Genomic DNA, 13,735 nt, shown 5'->3' with positions numbered 1-13,735 from the left:
GTAAAATGCTGCTATGAGGGGGCTGGGGCCTACTGAGGGGAGGGCTCACCGAAAGGCAGAGTCAGATGGAAGATTCCCCTGAGGTTGACCTGTCCTGAGCCCTAGCGTCCAGCCAGACGGCCCCTAAGTCAGGTTCTCAGCTCCTAAAGGACCCTGACTCGCCCTCCAGGTAAGGGCTCTACAGAGGCCTTTAAGAAAATCCCCTTGAGGGGGCGCCTGGGTGGCTTAGTCAGTTAAGCAGCTGCCTTTGGCTCACGTCATGATTCCAAGGTCCTGGGATGGAGGCCCACATCTGGCTCTCTGCTCAGTGGGGAGCCTGCTTCTCCCTCTGCCTGCTCCTCTCCCTACTTGTGTGCTCTCTGTTAAATAAATAAATAAAATCTTAAAAAAAAAAAGAAAGAAAGAAAAGAAAAGAAAATCCCTGGAGGCCTGGTAATCACAACATCCCTTCCTCCTGCTACTCACACCTCCCCACGGGCCTTCCCCGACCCCCGGGCAGAGGCCTTGGCCCTGTGACTGCTTTTACCACCGCACAATCCACGCTGAGTTCTCCACCCCAGACACTGCCCAGAGCAGCACACAAGGGAAGGATCAAGGGGCTTTTGGCTCAGAAAAACCTGGATCCAAAGCAGTAGTGAGAGCCAGGCCAAGGTGCGCTCCACCATACTTTGGGGACCCCCTTGCAGGAGGGGCAGAACCGTTTGTAAATGTTGAGTTCCCTCTGGCAAGTGCCTGATGGCTGAGGAGGACAGACACACAGCCGCCACGGCCTCCCAAGGGCTGCTGGGCCTCACTCTAGCCATGAGGCCGAACCAAGTTTCAGAAGCAGCTTACCCCAGCAGCGTGACCTACCCGCAGCATCACCAGGGAGCCTCTGAGGCCCTGGCCCTATGCTTCGCCTGCCAGAAGGCTGCACCAGGTGTCCCGGGGGGCGGGAACTCTCCCCCGCATCCATCCAGGGCCTCGTCAGGTGGAACACAGACACACTAAGCGGGCAAGGGACACACAGCCCAGCCTCCTGGCCTATGGGACTCCGATATCTGCAAATATTTATTTTCTCCTCCAGGACTCTGGTGAAGGAGGAGGTCAATAAGAAAAGGTCTCTTATCCTCTGGGTCTGGCAGGGGTAATAAGCCAGGGACAGACAGAATGCCCATGGGCCTGGGCCTTGTGCTGGAGGGCTGGAGGAAGGGTGGGCCACCTTAGAACAGGACGTGGTACCCCTTCTTCATGGAGGAACGAAGGGTGGCCTTCAGAGGTCTTGAGAGCAGTTCGACGGATGAGGCAACGGGCGTGGGAGTTGCCGACCTCTGCACAACGTACCTGGATGTCTGGGACAGGACCGAGGGAGAGGACAGGAGGCAGGGGGAGCTGGACAAGGCCAACTCTAGGAAGCCAGAGCCTGAGGCTGTCACAGGGAGGGTGTCGCTGGGGGAGAGGGAGGTGGCAGAAGTGCTGGTGTTCCTATCAGGATCTGGGTCCTTATGGCTGCAGTGGGCCGCCAGGTGCATGTGTGGGCCCTGGTGCTCTAGAATGTCGTGCAGCCCGAGGTCAGGTGTGTGGGTGGGCGACAGGTTGTTGAAGTGCAGGCTTTGGTAGATCTGAGGTGAAATCTGGGGGGGAAGAGAGCAGGGGAGTTTGGGGAGTTCACCCAGGACCAAGAACAGGCTCCCCGGAAGGATGGGCCCTGGGGTCTTCCTGGACAAAAGAAGTTTCCAGAGTACTGTGATTTTCATGGAGAACCACACCGTGCTGGCACTGCAAGCCCACCATGGGCCTGGCCTGGCACCTGGCCCTTCTCCTGGGGCTGGCAACCTCGCTTTGTGCTCAGCTCAGGACTATTCTCATCTCGAAATGAGACCTCAAGCTGGACTTGAGTGGGGCCCTCACCTCTCCTGTCAGCACACCCCAGGCTGCGCTTGGAGGCCCATCTCTAGAAGGCAGGAATGCCGAGCAGCCTCCCTCTGCACTGCCCTTTCCCCGCCCAGGCCAGAGGGCTTCTCTCTCTCCAAGTGCTCACCACAAAGTGGGGAAGCTGTATGGCAGACACCTCTGGGAGAGGCCGTAGTCTGCCCAAGAGAGAGGGAGGATGGGGCTCAAAGCTGTTCTGCAAAACCCCTAGCCCCCTTTTCCTTTCCCCAAGCAGAGCACCCTGCCATTCCCTCCATCCTTTACCCAGCACCAGGAGACCCTCCCCATGTCTACTCTAGAGTGGCCCATGGTGTGGCGGTAGACAAGTGACCAAAGGAATAGTCAATCTCTGGGAAATTCTTGGAAGTCTAGCAAAAGCACCAGGCCCAAGGAGCATCTCCTCCCGTAGGCCTGATGAGCTGTGTCCTCAGAGACAAAAGCCATGTCCGTGGCCTCACCCAGGACCTCCACAGTCAGACCAGCCTCACCCCAGAGCTGCCTGTGGTCCTGCCCTGGCCTGGAGGGCCCGGTGGACAGGAGGGTGGAAGGTGGCTACTGCTGCTGGCGGAAGCCGCCAGCACCAGCATCTCAGGGAGCGAGCCCCGCCCTGTGTCACCTGGTGCTTCATCCAGCCGTACTGTACTTCGGTGGACAGGAGTTGGGGACTCCGGGACCGGGCCTTGGGCTTGTACGCTGCTCCCACAACTTTGCTCATCTGCGGGAGCCACGGACAAGAGTGAAGCCTCGGGGCTGGCCGTGGGGGGGCCCCTCTGTGCCCCTGGGTCCCCCACGCAGCCTCACCTGCTTGCCCTTGGACTCCCACTTGAGCCAGCTGCGCTCGATGTCTTCCAGGGAGCGCTCTCCGGCCCATGGGGACGTCTGGGTGATCTTCTGCAGTTTAGCCCACGCCTCGGCCTCTCTGGTGGCCTTCCCATTCAGGAGAGCCATGAGAGCCGCCTGTTCCCGCCGCTGGTACACCAGGGCCTCGGCCAGAGCCCGCTCCTCCCTGATGGAAAGGACTTTCCTTCATAAGATGCCCTTATGCCACAAGGCGGGGCAGGCTTCCCTCGGAGCCCAAGAGAATTTCTCCCTCCTGGGCCCGTTCCTCTCCCTTCTCATCCCTCCCCCAAGGCCGTACTGCTCAGGTCCATCATTAAACAGTGTCCAGGCAACGTTAGCAACCAACCCCCGACAAGTCCTGTGACCTTTCCTACCACCCTGTGCTGTCCCCCACAGAGGCCTGATACCCCATCTTGACCTTACCTGGACCTCCCCTTGTGAAACAGTTAAACACTCTCTCCCTCCCATGGAAACCCTGCCTCTGCCTTGTTTGCTAACCTCACATGGGGCGGTAGAGATGTATGCCTCGAGGAGAGGAGAGGAGCAACAAGGACATATGGGTGCCTGGAAAACTATTTACATAACAAAACCCAACTCCAAGAATCTCTTCAACTATGAAGCTTTTTTGCTTGATCCACCCCATGAGGTGATTGTCCTCTGAGCCATTCCTGTTCTTAACAGTCCCCTCACTTACCACATAAAATAGCAGCCATGAATTTGCATGTCCATCTCCCCAGAGAACTATGAGTTCTCTGAGGCAGAACCTGTGTTTGGATTGCTTTGGATTTCTAGAACATAGCACAGAGTCTGGTACTCAGCAGGACCGCAATAAATATTTTTTTGAATGACCCCAAATTATCTGTGACTTGGTCAGGATTAAGAGTGGAACATGGGGGGGGCGCCTGGGTGGCTCAGTGGGTTAAGCCGCTGCCTTCGGCTCAGGTCATGATCTCAGAGTCCTGGGATGGAGCCCCGCATCGGGCTCTCTGCTCAGCAGGGAGCCTGCTTCCTCCTCTCTCTCTGCCTGCCTCTCTGCCTGCTTGTGATCTCTCTGTCAAATAAATAAATAAAATCTAAAAAAAAAAAAAAAGAGTGGAACATGGGTGCAGGAGGAACCTGGAGAGGAAAGCAGCAGCAAGCAGCAGCCTGACCCCCCCACCGTAAATCAGGGCCTCTAGCCACGTAGAAATGGCCTCAGCAGGGAAGCCAGCCCCGGCTAATCGGGACCTGGCTCTGGGGCCAGGGCCCATCGAAGGGCTTGCCTTTTTATATTTTCTGCTGGTCTGTACTAAACTTTCAGCTGAGCTGGGCTCCTAGGTCACAGCTGCCACCTGTACAGTCAAATTGTCTGTGGATCCCAAGCCTCTAGCCCTCCCCAAAGATGTCCACACTACCCGACCCAGACGAGGCTGCCCAGGACCTGGGAAGGCTCCCAGCATCCTCCTCATTGGGCCAGCAGGACCAGGTGGGCTGCGATAACTTACTCCAGCTCTGGACGGAAGGCCTTCTGGGCAGCAGCTGCAGAGCCAGCCTCCTCCTCCGAGCTTTTTCTCACTTCAAGATCACCAACAATCTGAATATCCTGCAGCCTTTTCCAAACACTCCGGCCAAACGTCCCTGTGATTTAACCAGACGTGGCTCAGTAACAAGAACTGGTCTACTTCCCCCTCCTCTGATCCTTCTGCCCTTTACCCTCCACCTTCAAGAGTAATCTAGCAAACCCTTACCCTTGGCCTGCACTTCATTGTGCTTACCACAAGCCAGGCATTATGCTGGCTACTCAACAAATACCTGAAGGAACCAGACACTAGCCCTAGAATATACTTGGAGCATAGGCCAAAGCATCCTGCCCCACATGTAGGCTGAGATGGAAAGAGCACTATGGCAATGACCATGACCCTCAGTTGGGCTTACGTGGTTCATGTATCAAGTAGCAATGGCACAGAATGATCAGGCATCCATCAGATGTGAGGTGGGGGTGGCACTGGGGAGGAACAGGGCTGGAGGAGAAAGAAGGTAATGAGAACAGAAAAACATCAGTCCCACTTTGGGGCGGGGCATAGCTAGTAGTAAGCCATTCTCCTGCTGCAGACTTTTTTAAAAATTAAAAAAATATGTAGTCAGAAATCCTATTTTAAGAAGTCATTGCAGATCAGTAGAAGTGAAAAAGAGTAGATGAACCAAAAGTACAGAAAGGGAAGAGTCCTTCCAAGAAGAACTGAAATTGAGGGCTGCACTTCCTTCCCTGGGAGTATTTTCTGAGTCTGGGCATAGGCTGAGGGAGAATCAGGGTCTGCTTCAACAAAGGAAGTTTCTGGAAGGAAAAGAAACCGTCCGAGCTTCTGAGCAGGATGGATCAAGTCTAGTGGAGTTCCACATGCATTGCTGCGTCTTCCACAGGACATTTGCTGAGCCCTGGGGGAGCTGAGGGCCTGGAAGTTGGGCTAGACAGAATGAGGTTGTTGGGAGACAAAGTCTCACTAGTGGAAGAAGTCTTTAACAAACACAAACAGACTTCACTCTTGAGACAGACTTCACAACGGAAGACAGAAGCAAACAATCTACCGAAAGCTGCAGTCCATATCCAACCCAGCTCAATCCCTGATTGCAGTGAGAGGAACAGCCCTATAGAGAGGAACTAGCACATGCACTGGAGGAAAACATACCAGTTTCAGTCTCTGTGGTGCTTTTATACAAAGTCCAGAAAAGTCTTGGGTTCCATTTTGGATTTGGTTTTAGGTTTTGTTTTGGTTTTGGTGGTGGGAGGTGTTGTTTTTGTTTGGGGGGCGTTTTGGAGGGGTGGATTTTTTAATGCATATAACATGTAAAAAGACAGGAAAGTATAACCAATAATAAAAGGAAGAAATAGGCATTAGAATCAGACCCACAGATAATTCTGATGTTGGAGCTATCAGATAAAACTTTAAAATAACTATTGTAAATAGTTAAATAAAATAACAGAAAATATGAACAAAGTGAAGGAAAAGAAGGAGAATTTCTACAAAGAATTGGATTCTGTAGGAAAGAACCAAATGGGTATTTGAGAACTAAAAAACATACAAAATGAAGAAATAACTGAATGGACTTAATAGCAGGCTGCATACAGAAGACAGAATTAATGAATTGGAAGGCAGGTCAGCAGAAAATCTACAAAAAATAACTAGAATGCAGAGATTGAAAAAAAAAACAAAAAAAAGAAAAAATAAATAAAACAAACAAAAAAAGAAACAGAGAGAACAGAACAGAGTATGAGAGATAAATGGGGCACAGTCAAATGTTCTAATATACATGTAACTGGAACCCCACAATAGGAGAAGAGAGAGGATGGGCAAAGAAGTACTGAAGAGATAATATTTTAAAAAATAAAACTGATTAAAAATAGCAACCCACAGGTTGAAAAAGATCCATGAACTCCGAGCAGGATGAACACTAATAAAGCCACACTTAGGCACATCATAGTCAAACTGCTGAAAGCCAAAAGTAGTCAGAGAAAAAAGAAAAATTACCTTCAAAGTATCAACTTATGGGGCATCTGGGTGGCTCAGTTGGTTAAACAACAGATTCTGTTTCAGCTCAGGTCATGATCTCAAGGTCAAGAGATCAAGCCCCATATTGGAGTCTGCCTAAATGGATTCTGCTTAAGATTCTCTCCCTCTCCCTCTGCCCCCTCCACCCAACCCAATTCACATACTCTCTCTCTCAAAAAAATAAAGGAAGAAAGAATCAACTTACAACTGACTTTTCAAAAGAAAATATAGAAACCACAGATGATAGAAAAAAACTTTTTTTAAAGTACTGAAAGGAAATAAAACTCCACCGAGAATTCTATGCCCAGTAAAATAGTCTTAACATTTTAAGGCAAAATAAAGATGTTTTCAGATAAGAAAAAGCTTAAAGAACTAATCACTAGCAGGGATGCCTGGGTAGCTTGTTAAGGGACCAACTTTTTTTTTTTTTTAAGATTTTATTTATTTATTTGAGAAAGAGAGAGAGAGAGCATGAGTGAGGGAAGGAGCAGTGGGAGGAAGAAAGTAAGATTTTTGCACAAGAAGTGGTATCAGTTCAGGGCGCCTGAGTGGCTCAGTCGGTTAGCGTCTACTTCAGCTCAAGTCATGATCCCAGGGTTCTGGGATCAAGCCCCACATAGAGTTCCCTGCTCTGCCTCTCCGTCTGCCTGTTCTCCCTGCTTATACTTTCTCTTTTTGTCTCTCTCTGTCGAATAAATAAATAAGTCTTGAAAAAAAAAAAAGAAGTGGTATGAGGTCAAAAGTGCATATTATAATCTCTAGAGTAACTGATAATGAATATTATAAAAATATACAATTAAAAAGCTAATAAAGGAATAAAACAAGATAATTGTCTTAAATACTTGATTAATCCAAGAGAAGGCAGAAAAGAAATAATAAAGGAATGAAGAACAGAAAACAAATATCAAGATGATAGACTTAAACCATATAACTAATTTCTTTAATATTTGAATGGACTAAATATCCAATTAAAAGGCAAAGATTGTCAGGATGAAAAAAATAGGACTTAATATAATGCTCTTCAAAAGAGGTACATTTTTAAAAGATTTTATTTATTGAGAGAGAGAGAGAATGAGAGAGAGAGAGAGCATGAGAAGAGAGAGGTCAGCAGGAGAAGCAGACTCCATGCTGAGCAGGAAGCCTGATGTGGGACTCGATCCCGGGACTCCAGGATCATGACCTGAGCCAAAGGCAGTTGCTTAACCAACTGAGCCACCCAGGTGCCCCAAAAGAGGCATATTTAAGTATAAGGACAGAGATAGGTTGAAAAGTCATGTAGACAAGGGGTACAAACTTACAGTTATAAGATGAATTAAATGCTGAGGTTAAGGTTAACCCTGTGGTAACTACAGTTAACAATACTATATTGCATACTTGAAATTTGCTAAGAGAGTAGATATTAAGTGTTCTCACCACCAAAAAAAAAAAAAAATTAGTAACTATGTGAGGTGTAGATGTATTAATTATCTTGAATGTGGTAATCACTTCATAATGTTCCTATATACCAAATCATCATGTCGTACACTTAAAATGTCAGCTTACTCAGTCTTTTTTTGTTTGTTTCTATTACTATGTCTTCATAGTCACTAATCTTTTCTTCTGTAGTATCTAATCTGCTCTTAATCCTATCCAGTGTATTTTTATCATTGTCATTTTTAATTTTTAAATTCAACTTGCGTCTTTTTACATATTCCAGGTCTCTCTTTAATATGCTGTTTTCTTCTATCTTTTGTAACACATGAAATATATTCATAATATTTATATACATTATATATTATGTTACATCTATTTATACTATATTATAATTTATAATATTACAAATGTACTTATATGTGTTATATATAACATACTGCTTTTGTATTATATTATGTATAATATTTATTATCTATGTATATTTATTTATTATAAATTATAACTCAGGAATTATTATTCTTTGCTGCCTGCTGTCTAATGCCTGGAAACTGTTATATATGTATTTTGTTCATGCTTTTAGTCATTTAAAGTGGGAATGCAAATCCAGTCCCTGTTACTCTGTCATGTTTGGAACCAACACCAATGATAGGCAATAGAAACAGACCCAGAAGTGAAAGAGATACTGGAATTAATCAGACTTTAAAATAACTTCAATCAAAATGTTCAAGAATATAAAGTAGAAGATGAGGAATTTCATCATAGAGCAGCAATAAATTTAAAATAGTCAAAAAGTTTTTACACATATAAGAGCTGAAAAGGCAAGGAAACTGAAGTAAACTAATTCTAAAAGGAATAAACCTTTGGTAAGAGACAAGAGACCAAAGCTGCTTTCAATCCTGGCAGAGTAATGAGAGGAAGATGAGCCCTCCATGGAGGAGGAGAAAACAGATGAATCCTTTGTGAAATTTTAAGAGCCTCGCACAACATAACAGATTATAACCCAGGATGTTCCGGCCACAGGGCGAGTATGCAGCTACCCACCAACTCTTTCCCTCAGGCCTTTGCAGGGTATATGGTGGCCATATAATGAAGGCTGGGGGCTGGGCAGAAGAGCTGAGAGATAGACCATGTAAGTAGAAAGCTTAAGAAGCATAAGATGCAGGGCATTTGGGTGGCTCAGTGGGTTGGTCCTCCACCATGATCTTAGGGTCCTGTGATCGAGCCCTTCATCCGGCTCTCTGATCAGCAGGGAGCCTACCCCTCTCTCTCTCTGCCTACTTGTGAACTCTGTCTGTCAAATAAATAAATTTTTTTTAAAAGAAAGCATAAGATGCTCTTTATGTTATAGCTAAATGGGTATATATTTACTTTCTGAAAATTCACAAGCTGAACCCTTTTGGTTTGTGCTTTTCTTTATGTATGTTATATCTTAACAAGTAAGTTTATTTTAAAAAGAGAAAGGAATGTGCCTTCTCAGATATATGCTTTGCAAAAATATACACGGGCAAATAATTTGGGGTGGGTGGGTGAGTGGGTGGATGGACAGTTGATGGATGAATGGACAGATTGCTGAATGGACAACTGGAAAGTCTCACATCCTGTGATACTGTCTGGGCAGAGCCAGCTGCTGTAGCCTGAAACCCCACCCCACAGGATATAAAGTTTATGCTAGCTCAGGTTCTAACAGGGACAGGGCCATGATGGGCCATGTGGCATGGCTGAGCTTCAGTAGGACCCATACCAATGGTGTCACCGGAGAGTTTCCAAGCCTTGACATCACCGTCCTGGCCACCACTGACAACCAGCTGGAAGCTATCCACATACAGGATGTCGGCCACACTATCCAAATGGCCCTTCCAGGCATTCAGAAGCTTGGGGGGAACCAGGGAAATGGTCTGGCCAGCCACGACCTATGGGGGACAGTACAGGAGAACTACTTATACTGGAGGCAGTAGAGCACTCTGGAAGGATCCTAGGACACAGTCCCCTGGCCCATGTCCCAAAGTTCTAGTTCTAGACATGTTCCCACATTAACTTAGGTAAGTCCTGGCACTTCTCTGGGCCTCACTGGTCCCTTTGGTAAATATCATAAAAAAGCACTTGCATATTGCTATGTTGCTTACCAGCTGCACCTACAGATCATTCCATTTGAACATTGGTGAGTCTCACCATTTCACAGAGGAGAGAAGTGAGCCCACAGCCACATAGCTAGAAAGTGGTGAGGCTCGGACAAGAACCCGGTCTTCTTCTAAAATTATTCAGTGGGGCACTGGGAATAGAACAGGGTGAGCAAGGGAGTGTTGGCTCACATTACACTATGAAAGAATGAACTCTACTTAACTGGGAAACAAGTAAAAATAACCAAGGCTGTCCTAAATAAAACAATATTGAAGGGGGATATATTTTTACCATGTTTGAATATGTTAAATCACAACATAAAAACCTGAAACAGAACAATGGAGATGATAGAAAGCTCAGAAACCAACATACATTTATATAAAATATCTATATGTGAGAGTGCCAGGAAAATTTGTGGTAAGGGAGAGCAGGACCCATAAGCAGTGATGGAATACCTGGTAAACTATCAAGAGAAACTTCAATCATTGTTGTGCTTCTTATGACTAAAGAAACCCCTGAGCGCCTGGCTGGTTCAGCTGGCAGACCTTGCAACTCTTGATCTCAGGGTTGGGAGTTTGAGCCCCATGTTGAGCCTGGAGCCTACATGAATAAAATTTTTTTTGAAATTTAAAAAAAAAACAACTAAAGAAACACTAAAAGGGTCAAATAATTCTTTTTAATGAAACTGCAAAATATCTAAAAGAAAACATGAGTGAGTATTTAGCTTATCTCTGATTAAGAAAGTGATTGAAAATGTAAATACCACAACAGGAAGAAAAACTGACCTGAGGGGTGCCTGGGTGGCTCAGTGGGTTAAAGCCTCTGCCTTCGGCTCAGGTCATGATCCCAGGGTCCTGGGATCGAGCCCCGCATCAGGCTCTCTGCTCAGCAGGGAGCCTGCTTCCTCCTCTCTCTCTCCCTGCCTCTCTACTTGTAATCTCTATCAAATAAATAAATAAAATCTTTAAAAAAAAAAAACTGACCTGAGTCTCCATAAATTGTCATCTTAAAATTGTCATAAATAAAATTAAAAGGTAAATGACCAATCGGGGGGAAAATACTGGCAATACATATGACAGATAATAAGTTAATATTTTAGTAAGTTTAAAAATGATTATAGAAAAAAATGATTATAGATAATTTACAAAAATTACCTCAATAGAAGAATGGACAGAGGGCATGAAGAGGCAATTCACAAAACTACACATGGTCAATAAAATAAGATGTCAACATCACTAATAAGCAAAGATATCTTCATTAGGGGTTCCTGGGTGGCTCAGTGGGTTGGGCCTCTGCCTTTAGCCCAGGTCATGGTCTCAGGGTCCTGGGATCAAACCCCGCATTGGGTTCGCTGCTCGGCAGGGAGCCTGCTTCTCCCCCTCTCTCCCTGCCTGCCTCTCTGCCTACTTGTGATCTCTGTCTGTCAAATAAATAAATAAATAATCTTAAAAAGAAAAAAGATATCTTCATTAAAATCAAAGGAAATGGGTGCTTGGGTGGCTCAGTCAATTAAGCGGCTGCCTTTGGCTCAGGTCATGATCCCACGGTCCTGGGATCAAGTCCCAAATACGGCTCCCTGCTCAGTGGAGAGCCTGCTTCTCCCTCTTCCTCTGCCTGCTGCTCTGCCTACTTGTGCTTTCTCTCTCTCTCTCTGTATCTCTCTGTCAAATAAACAAAATCTTTTTTAAAAATAAATAAAAATAAAAAATAAATAAAATCAAAGGAAACCATTTACATCTAAAAATCAGCCAAAAGTGTTTTTTTTTTCACTTCAAACATTTATTTATTTAATGCCTTCTATAAGCAAAGCACTCTATCGACCCAAGGAATCCTCACTCAGATGAATGCTGCTAATAATAAATACTTCATGCTGGCAAGGATAAAGCAAAATATTAGAAGTACAAAACTCTATAAACTTTCCGGGGGCACCTGGGTGGCTCAGTGGGTTGAGCCTCTGCCTTTGGCTCAGGATATGATCTCAGGGTCCTGGGATCGAGCCCTGCATCGGGCTCTCTGCTCAGCAGGGAGCCTGCTTCCCCCTCTCTCTCTGCCTGCCCTCTCTGCCTACTTGTGATCGCTCTCTCTGTATAAATAAAATTAAAAAAAAAAAAAAAAAAACTTTCCGGAGTACAGTTTGCAGTACATAGCAAAGGCTTTGGAAAGATTTATGTTGTTTTAGATACCATTTCCATGAGATTAAACCACCAGATGTGCAGGTAAATACCTACGAACAACAAAAAGATTTGTGAAAAAGAAAAATTGCTCAATCATTTTTATAGCTTTTAAATACAGCCTTAGTGAAATATAATTCACATACAATTTACCCATTTAAAGGGCTTGCTTTGGTGGTTTTTAGTATATTCACAGAGTTTGCGACCACCGTTATGATCAATTTTAGGTCATTTCATCGTACCACACTTGATGTAAGTGGAATCAGACAGTATGTGGTCTTTTGTGACTAGCTTCTTTAACTTAGCATGTTTTCAAGTCACATGGTATTATAGTGTGTATCAGTACTTCATTACTTTACTTATGCATTCATCCATTGTGGGCATGTGGTCTGTTTTCACTTCTTGGCTATTACAACTAATGCTGCTATAAACACCCATATATAAGATTTTGTGCAGAGGGGCGCCTGGGTGGCTCAGTGGGTTAAGCCGCTGCCTTTGGCTCAGGTCATGATCCCAGAGTCCTGGGATCGAGCCCTGCATCGGGCTCTCTGCTCGGCGGGGAGCCTGCTTCCTCCTCTCTCTCTGCCTGCCTCTCTGGCTACTTGTGATCTCTCTGTCAAATAAATAAATAAAATCTTTTAAAAAAAAAAAGATTTTGTGCAGAAACGACTTCATTTCTCTTGGGTGTATTGCTGGGTCCTATGGTAACTCCACGTTTAACTTTCTGAGAAACTGTTAAACTGTTTTCCAAAGTGGCTGTACCACCTTATGTTCTTACCAGCAATGTTTGGGAGTTCCAATTTACCTTTTATTATCTATATTATTATCTACACCCAACTCTTATCCACAGCCATCCTAATGAGTGGGAAGTGGGATCGCGTTATTGTTTTGATAGGAATTTCCCTACGTCCTAATGATGCTCAGCATCATTTCATAAACTTATTGGTGATTTGTATCTCCTTGAAGAAATGTCTATGTAGATCCTTTGCCCATTTTTAATTGTGTTAATTGTCTTTTTATTGTCAATGTGAAGGAATTCTTTGAATAGTCTGGATACTAGTTTCTTATCATATAGATGATTTGCAAATATTTTTCTCCTATTCTATATGTCACCTTTTCCCTTTCTTAATGGTGTCTTTTGCAGGCTGAAAGTTTTTAAATTTGACAAAATTCACTTTATTTGTTCCTTTTGTTGCTTGTGATTTTGTGTCATATTTAAGAAATATTGTCTAACCCAGAGTCATGCAGATTTCTCTCTATGCTTTCTTCTAAGAGTCTTATAACTTTAACTCTTCCATTTAGGTCCATGACCACTGAAGTTAATTTTTCCTTACATTGTGAAGTATGTTCTTCTCTGTTAGATGTTCATCCTTCTGATGTGGATATCCAGTCTTCCCAGCACCATTTGTTTAAAAAGACTATTCTTTCCTCCATTTGATCATTTTGGCAACTTTGCCAAAAATCCATTGACTATGAGTTTATTTTTCCCTTTTAATTCTATTTCATTGGCATATATGTCTACCCTAATGCTAGTACCACACTATTTTCACTGCAGTTTCAGAGTAAGTTTTGAAGTTGCGAAGTGTGACTTTTCTAACTCTGTTCATTCTCAAGATTTTTGAACTATTCTAGGTCACTTGTATTTCCATCTGAATTTTATTTATTTATTCATTCACTCATTCATTCATTTTTAAAGATTTTATTTATTTATTTGACAGAAAGAGAAATCACAAGTAGGCAGAGAAGCAGGCAGAG

At 44.6% G+C, this 13,735-nt stretch overlaps 1 protein-coding gene across 5 annotated transcripts in view; it reads right to left on the bottom strand.

Moving 5' to 3' along the window:
* Positions 1-545: 545 nt before the first annotated feature.
* EFCAB8 (EF-hand calcium binding domain 8) overlaps positions 546-13,735 on the bottom strand; it is a 58,383-nt gene continuing 45,193 nt past the window's right edge. For all 5 annotated transcript variants that reach the window (XM_047745012.1, XM_047745009.1, XM_047745011.1 and 2 more), the window contains 5 exons: positions 9,433-9,601; positions 4,236-4,368; positions 2,713-2,917; positions 2,528-2,626; positions 546-1,613 (listed from right to left, as the gene is read on the bottom strand). In XM_047745012.1, coding sequence (XP_047600968.1) covers positions 1,203-1,613; positions 2,528-2,626; positions 2,713-2,917; positions 4,236-4,368; positions 9,433-9,601 — 1,017 coding nt within the window. In that variant the 3' untranslated portion in view covers positions 546-1,202. The remainder of the gene's footprint in view (positions 1,614-2,527; positions 2,627-2,712; positions 2,918-4,235; positions 4,369-9,432; positions 9,602-13,735) is intronic.

Source organism: Lutra lutra, chromosome 9 (assembly GCF_902655055.1).
Source record: "Lutra lutra chromosome 9, mLutLut1.2, whole genome shotgun sequence".
NCBI classification, from domain to species: Eukaryota; Metazoa; Chordata; class Mammalia; order Carnivora; family Mustelidae; genus Lutra; species Lutra lutra.
This window is presented reverse-complemented; position numbering and strand designations above follow the sequence as displayed.